This window comes from Ammodytes marinus (genome assembly GCF_949987685.1).
Source record: "Ammodytes marinus genome assembly, chromosome: 12".
NCBI lineage: Eukaryota > Metazoa > Chordata > Actinopteri > Uranoscopiformes > Ammodytidae > Ammodytes > Ammodytes marinus.
In genome coordinates this window covers 14,391,114-14,412,117 of record NC_137216.1, presented here as the reverse complement: position 1 = coordinate 14,412,117, position 21,004 = coordinate 14,391,114, and the positions used below count along the sequence as shown (strand labels likewise).

The 21,004-nt window shown below is 40.6% G+C and overlaps 1 protein-coding gene across 1 annotated transcript in view; it reads left to right on the top strand.

The window, feature by feature from the left end:
- The window catches only part of erbb4b (erb-b2 receptor tyrosine kinase 4b), a gene marked incomplete at its 3' end in the record, with an annotated part of 297,976 nt that overhangs the window by 133,526 nt on the left and 143,446 nt on the right, over nucleotides 1-21,004 (top strand). Inside the window, exon 2 of the mRNA XM_080038662.1 lies at nucleotides 20,022-20,173. Within this exon, the coding sequence (XP_079894788.1) occupies nucleotides 20,022-20,173 (152 nt within the window). The remainder of the gene's footprint in view (nucleotides 1-20,021; nucleotides 20,174-21,004) is intronic.

Here is a 21,004-nt window from a genome sequence, read left to right as displayed (position 1 = left end):
CCCTGTAAAGCACTTTGAATGGCCTTGTGTCTGAATTGTGCTGTATAACTAAACTTGCTTTGCCTTGCATATGTGTCAAAGACACATAATTCCTGTTATCAACCAAGAAAGAGAATAAAATAAAACGATAATAAATAAAAAAAAGTTATTGGCTTGGCTTACACTTTCGCAACTGCAGTTGTACACAGTCGCATAGACACAGACTCACCCAGTTTATCTTAATCAATCACTAAGTTTAAGTGATTATAACATCAGAAGTTTTCAACGTGTCTGCGGCTACACTAAACACAGCACATACACGTGATTGCCTTTGATTCCAGATACATCTCTCTGCCCTTATCTAATTAGCAAAGCCTCTGTAGTTAGAATCGATACCAATGTTATCACAGGGACCCTGGTGAGCAAGATATAGAGAGAAAACCAGGAGTGACAGCGTCTCCTCTGTCATCGATAGAGTTGCCCCCCTCTGTCCTTCCCTTTGCCATCAACCCGATATTGAGTGCTGATAAGGGAGAGAATTGATCTACCATTGTGTCCACTCCCACGGTGTAGTGACTTAACATGCTGCACTGAGCAAAAGGTAATCAGAGGAAACAGTTGATAGACAGAGGATGGGGAACAAAGAGAAGGAAAGGTGCAAGGGAATGAAGTGACCCAAAGGAGGAGTAGAGTCTCTAATTGGAGACATGTGGGGGCTCTGAGGCAATCAAGGGGAAGGACAACTGACTATATAGCACATACTATTAGCACCACTTTGGCATTAGCGCAGGGGATGCAGGAACTACAAGAGTGAACTGATAATGTCCATGAACTACATTCCACATGGTGGCATTATACTGTATGTGCACACAAAAGAAAATCTATATTGCATATTAAGCACTTGTCATGATTTCTAGGAGTGATTTCTGCATCCGTTGACAATCTACTGCCGCTGTATTTGATTTGTTTTGTGATTCTAGATGAATTTGAAAAACCAAGGACGCAGACAGAGCTCTGAATTATCAAGAGCCACAGTACAGCATCATAGACTATATATTTTCTCAGGACTGAAAATGGATGAGGCTTCCCCTTTCTTGTGTCTCGCCACTCAATATAAATCTTTTTTGAGTCCAGGAAAGGGGGATCGTTGAGCTATTTAAACTTAAAATGGATTTGGTGTCACCTCAAAAAAATGTATATGTCGATGAAGGTCTGCGTGGCCCAACTTTTTTTTTTGGCAACTGGCACTACTGACAATATCTCCTCCCCGCGCACAACAGTTGTACAGTTGGAGCGTATTGACAACCCGAGAGGCAAAACAATCTGTACGGAAATCCATAGCTGTGTATGATTAACGACGCAGAGAATTTCAAAATCAATCAAGATTTTAAAACCTGGTCTAGTGTGCCCGCAGCTTTATTAAGAGTCCATTTCAACTGCATGACATTTTTATTTTCTCTGCTCTCCTTGCAACCCGATATTCATGTCATGTCCTCAGAAAAGCCCTAACAGGGAATAATTGGGTCTTGTCAGCCAGCAGGAAAGTTAGACCATCAAAGATAATTGCATGCTAATGTTCAATAAGCCTTGTAAGTCGCTGCAGATAAGTGTGGCTGCCAAACAGCATTGCCAGGGGAAAGCACATCTAATCCCTTGGCTGTGGCCGGGGAAAATTAATACTTAGCTCCTTTGGCCAGCCACTTCCAGTGTGGCGGCGGAAACAATTACACAACAGGCCCACCAGAGCACAATCGATGAATGTACTGTACACACTGAATAACAAAGACATAATAAAGATGCATCTACCTGCTGGCTGTGCCACAATTAAAAACTGTGCGGAAGCAAAAGAAATGGGCTGTTTGTTTGAGTTCACTGGACGGTGAAGTTTGTGCAGAGGGACCCGGTTGTTTCAGGACACTAAAAATTCATCATTTTCGCCCCTCTGATCTGCACCGTCCTCTGTATACACAGAGGCATGTATCTATATAATTGCTAATTAAAAAATGCCACAAAATAGGCCGGGTGTAAAAAAAGAAAATGCATAATCTTTTAAAAACCAGCTAAATGGCCTTATGCTCTTTTAGATAGATTCTTTGGTTATGAAATTGAAGATCTTATACGTAATGAATTCACATGATTCATTTCATTTTAAGGTGAGAACTTTCAAATTACATTTTGTTCAGTGCCTCCAGGAAAACAGTACAGTTTATAATGACTAAGACAAGCAAACACTCTCTGGCAGGGGAAAAAATACCATTTTAAAGAACACAGCTTTGCATCTGAAGAAGTACGTTTTTTGACATTTCCGAACTGGATAGAGTTGCTTTTAACAATGCACTACATTAGGAGTAATGGCAAATACAAAAGGAGACATTTAAATATATGAAAGAAACAGACAAATTATAGCACACGTTTTTTTTGTTAGGAATTAATTAAAAACTCACTTCCTTTCTGTTATACTTCTCCTCTTATTTACTTGTATTATATTGTACCATTAACTACTTTATTTATTGTCTTAACTGTGCTAATACACTGCCAAACACTGCCTCCTAAGAGAAACCTTCAAAATGCTGTTCAGTTCCCAGGGAAACGCTTAATGTTGTGTCATCTAAGTATTCAATAGGGGATCTGAGTACCACCAAGGGAAAACAAACTTAGATTGTGCACCCTGACCTACATTTCTTATAATGTAAGTTAGGACAAAATTATTTTCTATCTTTATTTCGCAAATAAGCCATCCTCTCTCCCTCTGCATTCTCTGTCTCTCTCTCTCTCCTCTCATACTACAACATGTACGCAAACACATGCGCACAACAAAAACACTCAATTTTGCCTGACCACTGCAGCTCTCTGCCACTCTGTGCTTTATTGCTGAGTCTGATTTTGTATTACAAGATGTATTTGCTCTCTCTCCTCTAATGAGAACATAGATTACAAGCAACACTGAATTCACTATTTGCATCGCAACTGATTGCTTGGCTCCCCGCCTCTGTGTTAGCCTATATCTTTTTCAGCGTCAGCGCCTGGCGATTTACATTCTTTCGCTAAGCCTTAAAACAAATTATAATCGATCGGGGGCGTGATGAAAGGGGCGGTCCTGCACCAAATTAAAATGAATGCAAGGTGACAAGAACAGCAGAATCACAACTGTCTCCTCTCACAGAGTGTGTGGCACATTATAAAACGCTCAATAACCGGCACGTCTAAGATGCACCAGCAGTTGAAGACAGATGTTTCAGTAAAATCTGGCCAGAGGTCTTTGTTGCATGTAATGCCTCTATACCCGACAACAACAACGTTTTGCACACTCTTAGTAACCTCTAGGGCTTTTAATTGTTATTCATTTTGATGCATCAAGCTTTTTTGCAGGTATTCTAAGTGAGTTCCATTAGGTTTTACAATAAATACATAATAAAAGAGTCCATCATTATACATCTTAAGTTTGAGACTTGTGTGTGCATATACAGTATATAATGCACACACACATTTGGTTAAAAAAAAAGAATAAAGAAGAGGCACTTTCAAATATAGTTCCAACCTAATACCTTTTCAATTCTGTCCTCAGGGTTATTGGGCCTTCAACATGTTGGATTCATGTGTTCTTTTATAGGCTTTGCCTGCAAGCGATGCCTCTGGGTAGATGGATTAGCTAAAATGTGTCTCGCAGAGAGGTTCAAAAACTCAGACATGTGAGGTGGTCTGGCATGCAACACTGGTCAAGGCATATATTCCAAATTCGTCAAATATTTTTCCCATTTTAATCCCCATTCTATATCTCAATAGAACCCTGGGAAGGACAAATGAGGAACAATGATGCACTCAGACAATGAAATGCCTCTGGCAGTGTCTTCTTGTCATCGTGATGTCCCTCAAATAAATATTGGGCCTGTCGGCTTGTCAGTGTGTCCCGGTGTTTTAATGGAATAAATTATCCTACCATGCTGACAGATTCAGACATGCCTGTTGTATGTAACATGCAGTCACTTGAATGACAAATCATGTCACTATCTGACAGGCAAAGAAACAAAAGATACATTCCGAGATGCTTCAATAAAGACGTTCATTCTAGACACAGAAGGCTTAGAGTGATTTTCTGCAATACAAAGTAGCCAGAATTTTGTCGTTGCTTAGCACCTCTTTGTTCATTCTCTAATGGCAGCAGGGCTCCATGGCTGTGAGAGTCTTGACACTGACTGAAGTATGACAAACATGTGGCCAAGGTGTGACAGAGTTCTCCAATACATTTTCTTGTGAGGAAATTGACTGGGATAATCCATTAATAGTATGCCACCGCACAATCAGTTCTCACACAAAAATACACATGCATGGACACACGTGTATAATAAATACAGAAACACACACATTCATCTTTCCCAACCTATACCACCTGTGGAAAGCACCAGGTCCACAGGCCAGCTGAGAAATCATTTCCCAGGCAAGCGAGCGAGGCAATTCCGTCGCAGTTTGATGGGAAAAAAGGGTTTTTTTAATGGGGAAAAATGGGAGGCAGGAGAAGAGTTAGCAGTAGCAGCCAGGATAATTGATGGCAACTGTTTGGGTACAAGATTAAGATTCATGGGTAGGACCACACGTCGGGGCTGGAAAACTGCACGCGCTGTAGGCATGAAGGATATGAGGCAACACTTTGACTGGCCCGCTGGCTTAATTGATAGAGTGTCGTCCCAGATGCAGTGTGGAGGAAAAAATAAGAAAAAAGAACTATCAGAAAGGTTTTTACCCACACCTAGAATGGAGTTTAGAATGGATTCCAACACCTGGGCCTGAATTGAGAAGGAGAGAGAAGGGGATGGAGAGGGGGGAGAAGAAAATGGTCCAATATTTTAAGTTCCTGCTGTGTATGTGAGTATGTTTATAGTATATGTATGAATGCAGAGCCAGGTGTTGTAGATAAAGTTGACCTTGAAGAAAAACATTTAATCTTCTTACACAAGGAACACCAATCGGAACTTCCGCAAGTCTCGTTTCAATGTTTTGTGAAGACAAATATCTCCCAAAGGGGGCAACATATAGAACACCTAATATATCATAGTTAATACATTATATTACAAGCACAAATTGTGGTTCACCCTCAGTAAATATGTGACCCACTGAAATGATTATGATTTATACTGTAGCGAGAATGATTGGGATTTTTTTAAATAAATTGACATTGGGCACAACATCTAAAATGTACACACAAATTATGTTTCTGCACATACAAATGACACCCTTTCTGAGAGCACTGGCCTCTGGGTTGTACCTCAGTTCAAATGGTGTAGCAACGGTCATATTTGATTGGAATGTTGTTGTTTTTTTTATTTCTTTGGCATAAAGTAATATTGCTTAAACATATAAAGGAATGGTAATGGGAAGGAGGTGATCTTGTTAAAAGTCCAATGGATTATTCCCCTCAGCAGTGGTAAAAAGATTTTTTTTTATCGGGAGGTGAAACATTGTTGTCGCTATAAGAAATAATAGCACTAATGCAGCAGCACTAGTGTACTTAGGGGGGAAAATGATCTGCATCACAGTCGTGTTTATCATGATTACTTATCGCAACATAGCAGTTCACTTGATTATGATTTTTAAATGTACATAAGAAAAAAATATTTACCTACCGCAGCAGTACAGTGTAAAAAATGTCACCACCCCTAGATATTCCAGGTGTGTGTGTTATTTAGCTAAATGTAATTGCGTCTATGTGAGTCCAAATCATAATACACCTAGCTGAGCTCTAAATAGCAGCATTGTGGGTGTGTGGGTGTTTATTTTCCTGATCACCCACCGAGGTCCAGTCAAGTTTGTCAGTATCCTGCTGGACAGAGAATAACTCAAGGCCACCACACATACGCACAATGCACCAAGTATTCTCTCCATGTCACACACTTGCACATTGGCACACATGCACGGCGCACCGATTTAGGATGTGGGCTGTTCATTTGACCCCATTGCTCAGCCCATCTACTGTCTTTCTTTAACAGACTACTGGGATATGAACCACCTCGGGGGCTTACTGTTTCTACTATTAGCATATAAAAAGCATAGATTTCACTCCACCTTCACCTAGGCGAAATGGCTACTCTGTAATGCTTAAACATTGTCTTTGATTGGAGAAGCACTGCCTCATTGATCAATACAATAATCATACAGATGAACTTACATTTATATAAGAACGTGCAGTACATAAACAGGTCCTTCTCATATAATTAGCATATTGTGATAAAGTTGATTATTTTCCATAATGTAATGATAATAATTGAACTTTCATATATTTTAGATTCATTGCACACCAACTGAAATATTTCAGGTCTTTTGTTGTTTTAATACTGATGATTTTGGCATACAGCTCATGAAAACCCCAAATTCCTATCTCAAAAAATTAGCATATCATGAAAAGGTACTCTAAAGGAGCTCTTAACCTAATCATCTGAATCAACTAATTAACTCTAAACACCTGCAAAAGATTCCTGAGGCTTTTAAAAACTCCCAGCCTGGTTCATTACTCAAAACCGCAATCATGGGTAAGACTGCCGACCTGACTGCTGTCCAGAAGGCCATCATTGACACCCTCAAGCAAGAGGGTAAGACACAGAAAGAAATTTCTGAGCGAATAGGCTGTTCCCAGAGTGCTGTATCAAGGCACCTCAGTGGGAAGTCTGTGGGAAGGAAAAAGTGTGGCAGAAAACGCTGCACAACCAGCAGAGGTGACCGGACCCTGAGGAGGATTGTGGAGAAGGGCCGATTCCAGACCTTGGGGGACCTGCAGAAGCAGTGGACTGAGTCTGGAGTAGAAACATCCAGAGCCACCGTGCACAGGCATTTGCAGGAAATGGGCTACAGGTGCCGCATTTCCCAGGTCAAGCCACTTTTGAACCAGAAACAGCGGCAGAAGCGCCTGACCTGGGCTACAGAGAAGCAGCACTGGACTGTTGCTCAGTGGTCCAAAGTACTTTTTTCGGATGAAAGCAAATTTTGCATGTCATTCGGAAATCAAGGTGCCAGAGTCTGGAGGAAGACTGGGGAGAAGGAAATGCCAAAATGCCTGAAGTCCAGTGTCAAGTACCCACAGTCAGTGATGGTCTCGGGTAGGGGTGTGCGGAGACGTCATTATCTGTATCTGTATCTGTATCTGTTCAACCAACAAAATTATCTGTATCTGTATCTGTATCCGGATACACAACAAGAAGTGGGCGTGGCGTATACCGGAAGTTTCTTTTACATTAGCCTACATTAAAGGAAGTCACACCTAAATTGATTTTCTAAACTAATATTCATTGTCAATGCAATTGTTGTCCCTTCAAAGCATCACATTGATGTAATGTTGACATATAAGTCAAAAAGTCAGATATATTTCTACCTTTTCATCCCTCTCTCTCTCTCTCTTCTTTGTTCTCAGAATACAAAGAAATTCAGGGAACGAAAATATTGATAAATAACAGCCCAAATCTGTGCATAGGCTACTCACTGTTAGTAAATGAGGGCCAGTGTTTTACTTTTAACTTAATTAAGGTATCCCTTTAACTGGGGGAAATACAGCTGTATTTCATGATTATTTTTTCTCTATCTCTCCCCCTCCCTCTTTTTTTACTTTTGTTTTACTAAACTAAGATTTAGGAACAATATTCATCAACATACCAATCTCATAAACCCTAAATAATATGTTAGCCTTTCCACAAAGCCACATGTGATTTTAATGTGTCAAGTTTGCAGTTTCCGATTTTATTGTATAGGTCCTGAAGTAGGCCTAGCCATATACGCATTGATTGACAGCTGAAAAAGAACAGGTCCTATGCATCAGTTTGATGGAAATGTTGTGATGTTTGATAGAGTTTAAGCAGTAGGCCTAGTGAATGTAAATACATCGGGGAAGGGCTGACGGTGACTCGGGGTGCAGCATATTCCATCGGTTCGTCTCTTCTCCGCCACGGCAGCGGCCGGGTTACGAGGAAACTCACATAAAAACGGCAGCAAATGCGATCGGTAGAACCCTCTATTCAAGGGAAAGGGCGAACGCGCTGCGTTTATCAGTGGATAAAAAGAGAGAGACCGCGGGTCACGGGACGCGCCCGGTCCTCTCATGTCCACCGCAGAACAGCTGTTAGTGTCATTCTACCTGTTGTGTCATTGAGGCGGAACGCGCTGCGTCAATTAGGCGCATAATATAAAAAAAAAAAAATCCCCGAATAATAACGGGACTATTCGGAAATTATCCGTATCCGTATCTAACTCATTATCCGTGCTTATCCGAATACATATTCGGATTCGGGCTCATCCCTAGTCTCGGGTGCCATGTCAGCTGCTGGTGTTGGTCCACTGTGTTTTATCAAAGGCAGGGTCAATGCAGCTAGCTATCAGGAGATTTTGGAGCACTTCATGCTTCCATCTGCTGAAAAGCTTTATGGAGATGAAGATTTAATTTTTCAACAAGACCTGGCACCTGCTCACAGTGCCAAAACCACTGGTAAATGGTTTACTGACCATGGTATTACTGTGCTCAATTGGCCTGCCAACTCTCCTGACCTGAACCCCATAGAGAATCTGTGGGATATTGTGAAGAGGAAGTTGAGAGACACCAGACCCAACACTGTGGATGAGCTTAAGGCCGCTATCGAAGCATCCTGGGCCTCCATAACACCTCAGCAGTGCCACAGGCTGATTGCCTCCATGCCACGCCGCATTGAAGCAGTCATTTCTGCGAAAGGATTCCCGACCAAGTATTGAGTGCATAACTGAACATAATTATTTGAAGGTTGACTTTTTTGTATTAAAAACACTTTTCTTTTATTGGTCGGATGAAATATGCTAATTTTTTGAGATAGGGATTTTTGGTTTTTCTTTACTTTTTTGCCAAAATCATCAATATTAAAACAATAAAAGGCTTGAACTACTTCAGTTGTGTGTAATGAATCTAAAATATATGAAAGTCTAATGTTTATCAGTACATTACAGAAAATATTGAACTTTATCACAATATGCTAATTATATGAGAAGGACCTGTGCATTGTCTTCACACTGAACTGGTAAAGTCATGGTAAAGCAGGACAAAAATCCTGACCTTGAAACACTGACTGGACTAACATTCACAGTACTGATTATGATGCCCAACTTTGTGACAATCCAAAGCATAATGCAACAGTAACCCTGTTCTTCCTTTGTATACTGTGTTGTGAGCAACATATGCAGCTGTAAGGTTATTTACTGTTGAAGCCCTCTATCTTGAGAGAGAGAAAGTTGGCATCTCAGACCCTTCCTGACATGATATTTTATCATAGTACGTTGGCAGTAAAACTATCAGCAGAAGGGAATACCTGTACCTGGTAAGAGGGTCAACACAGAGGCATTATCTGGCCCATCATACAGTAGATGAGGTTAAACAGACTCTAACACCATCCATCTTACAAAAAGCAGGCTGTTAAGTTACTTTATTAGTTAATGGCTGAATTGAAATGTGTCTTTTCGCATATCCCATCTCAAGTTACCGCACTTCGAAAGGGTTGTTTGTGGGCGGACCCAGATCAGCTCTGGAGGGTCCTTCATTGGCTGCTTCATTCTATGACGGTGGAGCAACTGATTCCTCCGCCTAAGAACATCTCCACCCACTTCAGTGGAAACGAGGGCCCTGTAGAACATAATGAAGGTGCTTTTGGTGCTACTTAGCTTTGAAATGCACTGCAAATTATGTGTGGGCTATGTTATTGCCAGCATCTCATTGGACCTGGTTAAGTTTTGCCTTTCACTGGTTAAACATAATTGGGGTAATGGTGTGGTATCAGCAGCTGGTGATCATACATTCATGCTCAGGGACAAGTGTCCGAAGTTATTAATGTTATACAAAAAAAATAAAAAATTTACCACACGCAGTATACAAACAAGTTTGTGATACTCCACTATTCATCTTCTGATCAACACAGCCCGCCAGCTCTCACCTACTCGTATCACTGTCTATTTATTTTTTTAATTTTTTATTACACATTACTATACTAGGAAAATAAAGGTAAAATCCATCATTATCAGAAACCTTGATTAAGCCAAATACTTGAACTTAATTTGACCAGCTCCCATCAGTGGCACTGGTGTCCAAAAACTGTGCATTGGCCAGCAGTCATCCGGCAATGATCAAATGACCATACTTTAATTGAGTCATTGACTTGCATTGTGTCCTAACCCCAACCCGAACAAAATAAGTTTTATTACATTTCATCATATGAACACTGGACCTCCATTTTTTTTTCTCACGGAATCAGAGCAACCAGACACAATGTAATCATCCTTGATAACCGTAGCTTTCATCATCATAGCTTGCTTTCCTAAATGCACTCATTCAAAGCGTACAATACTAAATCAATGCTAGGAAAACAGTTCCATCAATCATTGCTCCAAAACTTTCTTTTTCTTAAAAATGGAATGTAACAACTCATTGCAATTGCAACACACAAAACAATTTAATCAAAAAAGGAAGCGTCTTCAAACAATAAACTGGTTGACTGCTTCAAACACAATCCAAGCTCTCTGTAAACGTTTAGAAAATTACCCTTTTTGTTTTGGGACATTTTGAGGTCACACACCCCATAAACGTATTAATCAAAATGACATTTGGTAGGATAGGAATTCTGCCTGGTCGAGGTGCTTGTGTTTTGTAAGACTAAACCAAAACTGAGCATCATACGTGCACATTTATACACACACAGGCTCACACCCTGTTTGTACCGGTCAGTGTAGCCTTAAAGGTTTCCCCACTAAACCTACTGTCAGCAACTGATTCCGTCAAGAAGGAACAAGAGGATTTGGGGGTAATGAGGTTTGTGTCAGCCAATCACTACCCTGTGAACTGGATGGGTTTTTCTTTCTTTTCTTTTCTGTCTGAATACAAGTTTAAATCCCACAGATGTACAGACAGCAAGGTTGTGAGACACAATAGATGGACAGGATACAAACCTTCATACCTTTTTTGGTATTAGATTTACAAATTCTCCATGGTTTCCATAGAAAATTGCTCGTGCTGACTCCATGGACCACTGAAATAAAAGATCCTTCTCATTTAAATAAATAAATGTATCAATGCATTCATCAACACTTCCAGCTCAAGTTTGTTCTCAACAATCTATGAGACATTTTCTTCAATATTCAAATATTTGACATGTGCATACTACACTACACCATGTCACAGGTTAATGTGTTCCTTTTTAATATCAAGAGTATTCATGGATTACATTTACAACGAACACACTCAAACTAAGACAGAGGTGACAATTGTGTATAATCAGTGTCAATCAACCTTATTGCTATTTGCATGCTTTCATCAAAACTCCCACTCCTGGCTTTCTCTTTACAGTTACGGTATCACTTAGCACCTTGTCACACTAAATATATTAGAGAGCATGTGCACGAATAGGTGTTTAATTACCTGTAATGATTGATAAATAGTAACTATGAGTAACAATGACATGGGTCTGTGATATACAGTACAAAGTAGGTCAATACAAGGACATAATGGAAGTACTTACATGTAAACAGGGTGTCCATGCATATATTTGACTTGAATGAGTAGCTAACTCTCTCATACTGGTAAAATCTAGTAGTACGGCTAATTATAATAAAACATTAAAAAATGTTTATAAAAACAGGATGAGTTGATAGCAAATTTGACACATATAGCACAAGACTGAGAATATATTGTAAAATGGTCCTTTATTTTTTCCTTCTGGTAAATGGCTACAGAGAACCCTTCTAAACAGCCAAACAAACACACAGCTGCCATATTATCACCTTATTAAGCTCCCATGCCTAACACAATAGCAAACAATGGCTACATCCAGATGGCATGGAGCGAAATCAACAAAAATATAAACGCAACACTTTTGTTTTTGCTCCCATTTTTCATGAGATGGACTTAAATATCTAAAATTCATTCCAGATACACAATTGTACCATTTCTCTCAAACATTGTTCACAAATCTGTCTAAATGTGTGATAGTGAGCACTTCTGCTTTGCTGAGATAATCCATCCCACCTCACAGGTGTGCCACATCAAGATGCTGATCTGACATCATGATTAGTGCACAGGTGTGCCTTAGACTGTCCACAATAAAAGGCCACTCTGAAATGTGAATTTTTTTGCTTTATTGGGGGTCTGGGGACTCAGAACCAGTCAGTATCTGGTGTGACCACCATTTGCCTCATGCAGTGCAACACATCTTCTTCGCATAGAGTTTATCAGATTGTCAATTGTGGCCTGTGGAATGTTGGTCCACTCCTCTTCAATGGCTGTGCGAAGTTGCTGGAGACGGCTTATGGTGGAGAAATGAACATTCAATGCACGAGCAACAGATCTGGTTGACATTCCTGCTGTCAGCATGCCAATTGCACGCTCCCTCAATGCTTGTGGCATCTGTGGCATTTTGCTGTGAGACAAAACTGCACATTTCAGAGTGGCCTTTTATTGTGGACAGTCTAAGGCACACCTGTGCACTAATCATGATGTCAGATCAGCATCTTGATGTGGCACACCTGTGAGGTGGGATGGATTATCTCAGCAAAGCAGAAGTGCTCACTATCACACATTTAAACAGATTTGTGAACAATGTTTGAGAGAAATGTTACAATTGTGTATCTGGAATGAATTTTAGATCTTTAAGTCCATCTCATGAAAAATGGGAGCAAAAACAAAAGTGTTGCGTTTATATTTTTGTTGAGTGTAGCATTCATTTGGACTTGCAACTCTGGCCATCCGAAGGTTTGAGATTTCAGATACATACAGTATTTACTCTCACTTTTTTTTCTGCTCCATTTTGGCACCTGCCAACTCCTGAAAAGAAAACTCTAGGTCTTAATTTGACTAATGTTTGACTTTCTTAACCTGCAATTGGCTTGTCAGTCAGTCTGCCGTTAAAGTGTACAATTATCAGAGCTTGTTTGCTGAACAAAAGAAGGCTGCCTGCTGGACAAACATAGTTAATTAGAATGGTGATATTGAACAGTAAATTTACAAATCAAAGCGTGGACCGAGTATTAGCCAAAATTCTGATCTATCATTGCATCTATATTCAGGTTCAGTAAACATATATTGCCCATTCTGACAGCTGCAGAGTATCCTCTATAGACAATTGACACAAGGTGTTGTGGCTGTATGCACCAGCAAGGACATGCATGCTAATATATTGTAGACCATATGGAGACAACCAAAGCGTATAGTTAGTAGGTGGCAAGAGCTTGGAGAGCGCCGACAGGTTAGCGTTACTGGACTGTGCCGTCCTCACAAACACTCATCCAGTTATTGTTTCTGATGCTTATTAAGCCACTCAGCAGATGGACAATAATTCGGGGCCATCATTACCATCAGGAGCAGTGATTTGTATCTCATACTTAGCCAGCAAAGCTCATGTGGGGGACATTAGGGGACAAAGGACCGCTCCGGCCTCAGATGTGGTACTTTTTTTTCTCGATGTGCTAGAGAGAAAACTATTTGTATGTGTGTCCCGTGCGGGGTACCGTTTGAGTGCAACTTTTACAAGATCTCCCTGTTTATTCAGAGCACGTTAGCCAAGTCAAGCTATTGACAACGTTTACTTGGAAACATGGAAGTGACATTTGCAACTTTATTTAATTCAGTCACTTACTGGCTATTGGGATGACCTTTTGTCGGCTTCCCTGGCAGGAGCCTATACACCTCAGAGACTGGCCAGCTTTATAGCCATTCAATAACAGCACAGGGCAGTATTGATGGAGTTATTGTGTGCACTTCCTACAAATTGACTGGAGCAAGGAACACCACAGCAGTGCAGTGCCAATGCGATCCTGATGAGGATATTTGTGAAATTAAAATTGATAGAAATTCAGCTCAGGGACATTTGCAAACACAACACATTTTTTCTATGTGACTCACTCTGTCTTTGCATTCCTTCTATAGCTGAGTGTGACACTGTGATTGTGTCAGAGACAGTGATGGATGCATGCTGGTCTTGTCTGTTGGATACACATGTGGGCTGCATGTCTCCTTCCCTCAAAAAGTGTGTGACTGATTTGTGAAAGAAAGATAGATGGATGGAGAATGGAACAATGTCTGCCTTCTCAACACACATACATGTGGTCGTCTTCAAACTTAGAAGTACACCACTGACATTTTCTTTTTTTTTTTTTTTTTATTTATAGAGTATTGCATACATCAAAACATTGTTTACAAGTTATTTCTTGTTGTTGATTACTGAAAATAAAAAACAGTACAAGTGAAACAATCAATGATCGTAACCAGCAAAACCTTAATACTCCCCTTTCTGTTTTTTTTTTTTTTTTTTTTTTTTTACTTTTCTAGAACAATGTAACAGTACGGTGGCGCTGAGCATTCACCAAATAAAAAAAAGTTTCAGAGCAGGATCTCGTAATTACGAGATAATATCTCGTAATTACGAGATAAGGATCTCGTAATTACGAGATAAGTATCTCGTAATTACGAGATAAGTATCTCGTAATTACGAGATAAAGATCTCGTAATTACGAGATAAAGATCTCGTAATTACGAGATAAGGATCTCGTAATTACGAGATAAGTATCTCGTAATTACGAGATAAGTATCTCGTAATTACGAGATAAAGATCTCGTAATTACGAGATAAGGATCTCGTAATTACGAGATAAGGATCACCCTCTCATTCATCAATAACGATGTGTGTGTGTGTGTGTGTGTGTGTGTGTGTGTGTGTGTGTGTGTGTGTGTGTGTGTGTGTGTGTGTGTGTGTGTGTGTGTGTGTGTGTGTGTTGTGTGCAGACGAGGTGAACCTAGCCATAGGAAAACGTAGGCAATAGCCTTGGTTTCCGGACTACAATGGGCCCCATAATCAATACAATTATTTTAAATATGTGTTTACTGTTCATTCATTAATCTACGGTGGCGCTGAGCATTCACCAAATAAAAAAAAGTTTCACTGCAGGATCTCGTAATTACGAGATCTTTATCTCGTAATTACGAGATAAGGATCTCGTAATTACGAGATAAGGATCTCGTAATTACGAGATAATTATCTCGTAATTACGAGATAATTATCTCGTAATTACGAGATAAGGATCTCGTAATTACGAGATAAGGATCGCCCTCTCATTCATCAATAACGATGTCTGTGTGTGTGTTTGTGTGCAGACGAGGTGAACCTAGCCATAGGAAAACGTAGGCAATAGCCTTGGTTTCCGGACTACAATGGGCCCCATAATCAATAAACTTATTTTAAATATTTGTTTAGGCTACTGTTCATTCATTAATCAGCGATCGCATCGGGTAGGCTACTGAGGGACACACTTTCGGCTTTACGCCCGTGATCAGCTGCTGAGGTCCGACTGGGCTTTTCTCCTGAATAGTCCCAGTGACTGCATATCTGCACAAAGTTGACATGGCTATACTCATTGTCATGCCCTCCTTGTAGAAAGTTCTTATGTGTTTGTATGAGTCATGGATTACACCGAGTTTAACGACTGCATTTAATCAAAGCATTCAATAAAACTGCGTTCCGAATCCGATACAGTAACAAACAGGAGGTAAAAGTGAACTAGCCCACCAGGCATTCTGATTGGATGAGGCAACACAGTACGGTGGCTCCGGTGGCTCATAATGAACAAACTGCATATACAAAGTGAAAGTGTGTCCCTCATTTCCCAATGCGATCGCTGATTAATGAATGAACAGTAAACAAATATTTAAAATAATTGTATTGATTATGGGGCCCATTGTAGTCCGGAAACCAAGGCTATTGCCTACGTTTTCCTATGGCTAGGTTCACCTCGTCTGCACACAAACACACACACACACACACACACACACACACACAACACACACACACACACACACACACACACACACACACACACACACACACACAGACATCGTTATTGATGAATGAGAGGGTGATCCTTATCTCGTAATTACGAGATCCTTATCTCGTAATTACGAGATCTTTATCTCGTAATTACGAGATACTTATCTCGTAATTACGAGATACTTATCTCGTAATTACGAGATCCTGCTCTGAAACTTTTTTTTATTTGGTGAATGCTCAGCGCCACCGTATAACAGGGATGCATTGACAATAATAATATATCAATATATCAAAGAGAGAGAAGAGAAAAATAAAAATAAAGAAAGAAAGAAAGACAGCCACTGACATTTTCTATCTTTGGAAACCTTTAGCTCCTGATAACTGAGCAATTTTGCCTTATCCATGCTCACATATTGTGTCATTATTTGAAAACCTATGAGAGAATAACAAGTCGACTCATAAGCTCGCTGTCTGTGGCAGGGCATGGCAGGAACCATTTGTTATATCGCCCTCTATATTTATTTTAGTTTATTAACTATATAAATTGCGCCAGATATGCATTTCCAACCATCCCAACTCATAATCTTCTCATTAATTACATATATTGGAAAAATCCTGAATTATTATGATTCATTGCCTCAATCCATCACGTGTGAGATGAAATTCCACTGGAAACAAATGAAATCAATTCACAGGCGAATACACCAGGAACAGAAACATAGAATGGCATTGGTATTCTCAGCTTTAAATGTGGCGGGGAAGTGAAATCCATCAAACAGATAAGATGGATTCTCCTTTACAGAACAGCCGTATGTTTTTTAAACAATATGAAGATTCATCCATTCTCGCATGTCTATTCCTGCATCCTAGGCAGTATGTTAAACAGCCGACGACTTATTGTCTTACGGGTTTTGTCTTCCCCGGGGCCAGGCAGGGCCGCACCAGTTTAAAGGGCAGAGACTGTCTTTTTGAAGTATACCCTTTAACTGTGATATCCAGGCTCAGATTTAACATATTGAGAATGGAGACAAAAGAGATTTGAGGCAGGGAAAAATACATTCTGTGGTGTGTTATTTACAGCCTTCCAATGTTCATTCACAAACATGAAAACGTATCAACCTAGTATGGATGGCTAAGCATTTGCAGCAAACTGCAGGCAACAGTTCACACTCGGTCTATGTATGCCACAGCGCACAGCACAGATGGATTTGTTGGGGTTCACTTGGCAGTCAGGCTCATGCTGAGCTATTGGATTTCATAGCGTTTCAATAAAATAAAAAATCACATATGAAAAAAAAAATAAACATATAGACTTCACAGATAGCTCCAGACAGGTTTTTTTAAAAGTCAGCGGGCTCACTGAAGGCACACTTGAGGAAGCAAATGGGTATGAAAAAAGTAAATTTCTGCCACAAATCACATGCCACAATGCCCCCTTTTCCCTCCTGATCTCAGCGCCCTGCCCCAAGGGTGCAATAACAGTTTATTACACCTATCCTCACTTTATGACCCTCCCCTACCCTCCACCTCGCTCCTCTCAAAGCCCACGCTAACTGTTATTGAAAACACCCCAGTCTGCCATATATCATTCCTGAGCAGCTACGTTATGCTATGTGCATTCGCAGCTAATCACAAGCAAAGCTCATATAAGGGGTATTGTCCACGTTCACATCAGAACAGTTCCACTTATCTAATATCTGCTTAGATGGTGTTTTAAACCCAATCCCATTTGTCTTTTACAGCTCATGTTGCCTCGAGAGTCGAGACTAAATCCTCTTTTTTTCCCCATATGTATCCGTGGTGTAATGATAGGGAGTAAATAGGAAATACAATTGAAAGATGTTTGCCACATAGCGCCTGTGCAGAGATAAAGGGTAAATGAGTTTGGCTTAGTTTATTGCTATTGCGAAGAGGGTAGAGGACAAACATCCAGGTTGAATTGTTGGGGGGGGCTGTATTGTATATAAAGGCTGGTATATGGCGTATAGCAGGGTGTGTGTGAGATGTTGGATTAAAATGCAAAGCGCCAGAGGAGATCCATCCAGGGTGGAGGTGTTTGGAGAGAGAGGTAACAGCTCATGGGTGACAGTGTGACAAGACTCAGGGAAGGACCTGTCACCCCCTCTGTCACAATGATGGCTCCTCTGTGTCTTTAAGGGGGCGCAGGGGGGAGAATACCAATGAAAGTAAATTGTAGTGCTTCAATAAGACAAACGCAAAGTGTCCGGATTGTTCTACGTTGGCCCGCAATTCAGCAGCTTCACAAAATCTGCTTGGATAAAGGCAGTTAAGGAACGTACTGCTGTGGCCTGTGTTTAAATTAAGTTCCACAGGGTTGGTTGATTGTTGTTTTTAGTTTGTACACAAAGCTGTCCGATTCTAGCCTGGAAATCCAGACCTGCCACTAGGCACTGGCAAATTAAATTTGCTGCGCTTGTTGGTCTGGACACTCTCCATTGAAGCTCATTAAATATGTCAAGAAATCCTGAGCTACGTTTCAATTGGTTCTATCTGATATGGGCGGGCCAGAGCCCTATGTATGGTGCTCTGGGGCGGATGTAACCGGATGAGGACAGTGATCCGTCGAAGCCGTGATAGTAAACATCAAAAATGGCTGCGGATATGTTGTTTGAGTTTGAGACGGCTTTGGCCTCGACACTTTACGATTTGGAAGACGGCACTCAAATCTTTCATTAGCAAGTAAGAGGAATGTTCTGTTTTGACGACTGACCACGGCAAAAGTTTAATCCAACAGTTAATCCCGCTTTTCGTTAAACGAATGGGGCTTAATACGTCACCTTGTTCATTGCTCTGATTGGTTGTAGTGCTATCCAATTGCGTGCAGTGGCATTTGAAACGCACAAGTAGGAGGATCGTGGCCAGACCCTCTATCGTTCTAGATATGGGTCTGGATTTCCACGCTAGTCCGATTCCACAAAGGCTTTTGGATTGATCTGCTTATGTACACTCTCAGTATGTCTGTGTTTGTGTGTGTGTGTGTGTGTGTGTGTGTGTGTGTGTGTGTGTGTGTGTGTGTGTGTGTGTGTGTGTGTGTGTGTGTGTGTGTGTGTGTGTGTGTGTGTGTGTGTGTGTGTGTGTGTGTGTGTGTGTGTGTGTGTGTGTGTGTGTGTGTGTGTGTGTGCGTGTACGTGTGTGTTTGTGTACATTAATAAATAACTAAAAACACAGGGACTGGTATTTACAGAACGAAACAACGGACCAACAATAAGGAAGACTCTCATCCTGGGTTATAAACCAATGAGTAAAAAAGTTGTGGTGGTGTGTGTGTGTAGGTCTGTTTGTGTGTGAGTGTGCGTGTGTATGTGCGTTTGTGTCTTTCATGCTACACTGGAAAGTAACAGTTGATTGGGCAGATGGCTTTTGTCATCGGAGGAAGGTGTGTGTGTGTGTGTGTGTGTGTGTGTGTGTGTGTGTGTAGGGGTGGGGGGCAAGGTGTGTGATGGGTGGAAATGGGTCGGTTTAATTACTTGTCAAGTGAGCGGCCCGGCTAACTGCTGAAGAGGCTGCGTGTGCTCTGTGTGCCCCGAGGGCTTGAGGTGAGGTTGGGGTGCAGTGTGGTCCGGTGACTTCCTAGTCTTACATCACCGGGCCAGCTGAGCAGGCAGGTGCTCCGGCTCAATGGCTCATGTTTAGATTCAATTTTCTTTTAATCATTTTTGTACCGCAGTTCTGGCACATACAAACACACACGTGCTCTTTTTTAATGTGATATACCTACAAAAAAAATATTTGTGTTGGTTGTCTTTTATGGTGCTCAGAGGAATCTTCAGTTTGTGTTAGTTCTTGCAGCCCCTGTGGAGAAAAGCAGTAGTGTTTTTACTACGCCAGCTGTTGTTCCTGGGTGAGCGTACCCATGACATAGCCTGCCCATGACAAAGGCATTAAGAAAAACTATATACAAAATGGCATTCTTTGCACTGATGGTCTCGTTTGCTGTTACAATGTATGATCATCAGGGGAAAAATTTGACTGTTTCAGAAATATTCAATAGTTCCTCGTTGCACCTTTAAATCTTACATTCACGTCACAAGACAATCCTATCAACTGACCAGTACTGCTCATTTATGGTCAATGTTCAACCTGTTTTCTCAGTCAAAACGTTTTGGATGAACAAAGTGGGACCATGTATACATGTGACTGCAATGCAAATCCATAATACCTATATCTGTATAGCTGTATTAGCTGTCTTAACACTCTGTCCCTGTCTCTTTATTATTCCTAGTGTGTGCTGGTACTGAGAACAAGCTGAGCACGCTGTCGGACCTGGAGCAGCAGTACCGCACCCTGAGGAAATACTACGAGAACTGTGAAGTGGTGATGGGGAACCTTGAGATCACAAGCATCGACCGCAGTCGGGACCTCAACTTCCTCCGGGTGAGTAGGAAAAACTAGGACACAGAAGAACTGGCTGTGAAATGTATTTGTATATGTACAGTATAAGTGGTGGAATGAAGCTAATTACATGTAGCCGCAATTTCAAAGCAAATTATGTTTCAAAAATTATTGAAAATTACAGACTAATAACCTGAGCACAATGTCAATGTCACTTTCATTACAATGTTGTAACAAATAATACAGGCCAGCAGACAGACTTGTTTTGGAATACTTTTGCAGAAGTGTTTAGACTACCAGTTTAGTAATGGAACAGGCCAAATACAAGGCCACTTCACACTTTATACACTTGGCATTGTCACAGAAAAACTGAACTGTGCTGAACTGATTTTAAAGCTGAAGCAATTAGATTAAAATTGACTGTGTATTGGACTGCAGATTCTTAAAAAAAAAGTATATATATATGTGTGTGTGTATATATATATATATATTAGAGGTGGGCATAGATTAATTTTTTTAATCTAGATTAATCTAGATTAAAATGGCTCATTTGAATTCATTCATAATATGTGTGTGCTCCTAAATAATGACTCAAAGTAAGTCTTTGAGAACGTGTTTCTCAAGCCAGGTGGCGCATCAGACCAGGGGCTTATCTCCTGTTTCCAACATGCATCACAAACTGCTTGAGGAAGCTGTTCTACTATGATAATTGGTGATGAAAATAAATAATGTTCAACAAGATGTTACATAGTAACGCGTTACCGGCATCGGACCTCTTTTTTCAGTAACGAGTAATCTAACCCGTTACTATCTCCAAACCAGTAATCAGATTAAAGTTACTCATCAAAGTCACTGTGCGTTACTTTTTCTGTC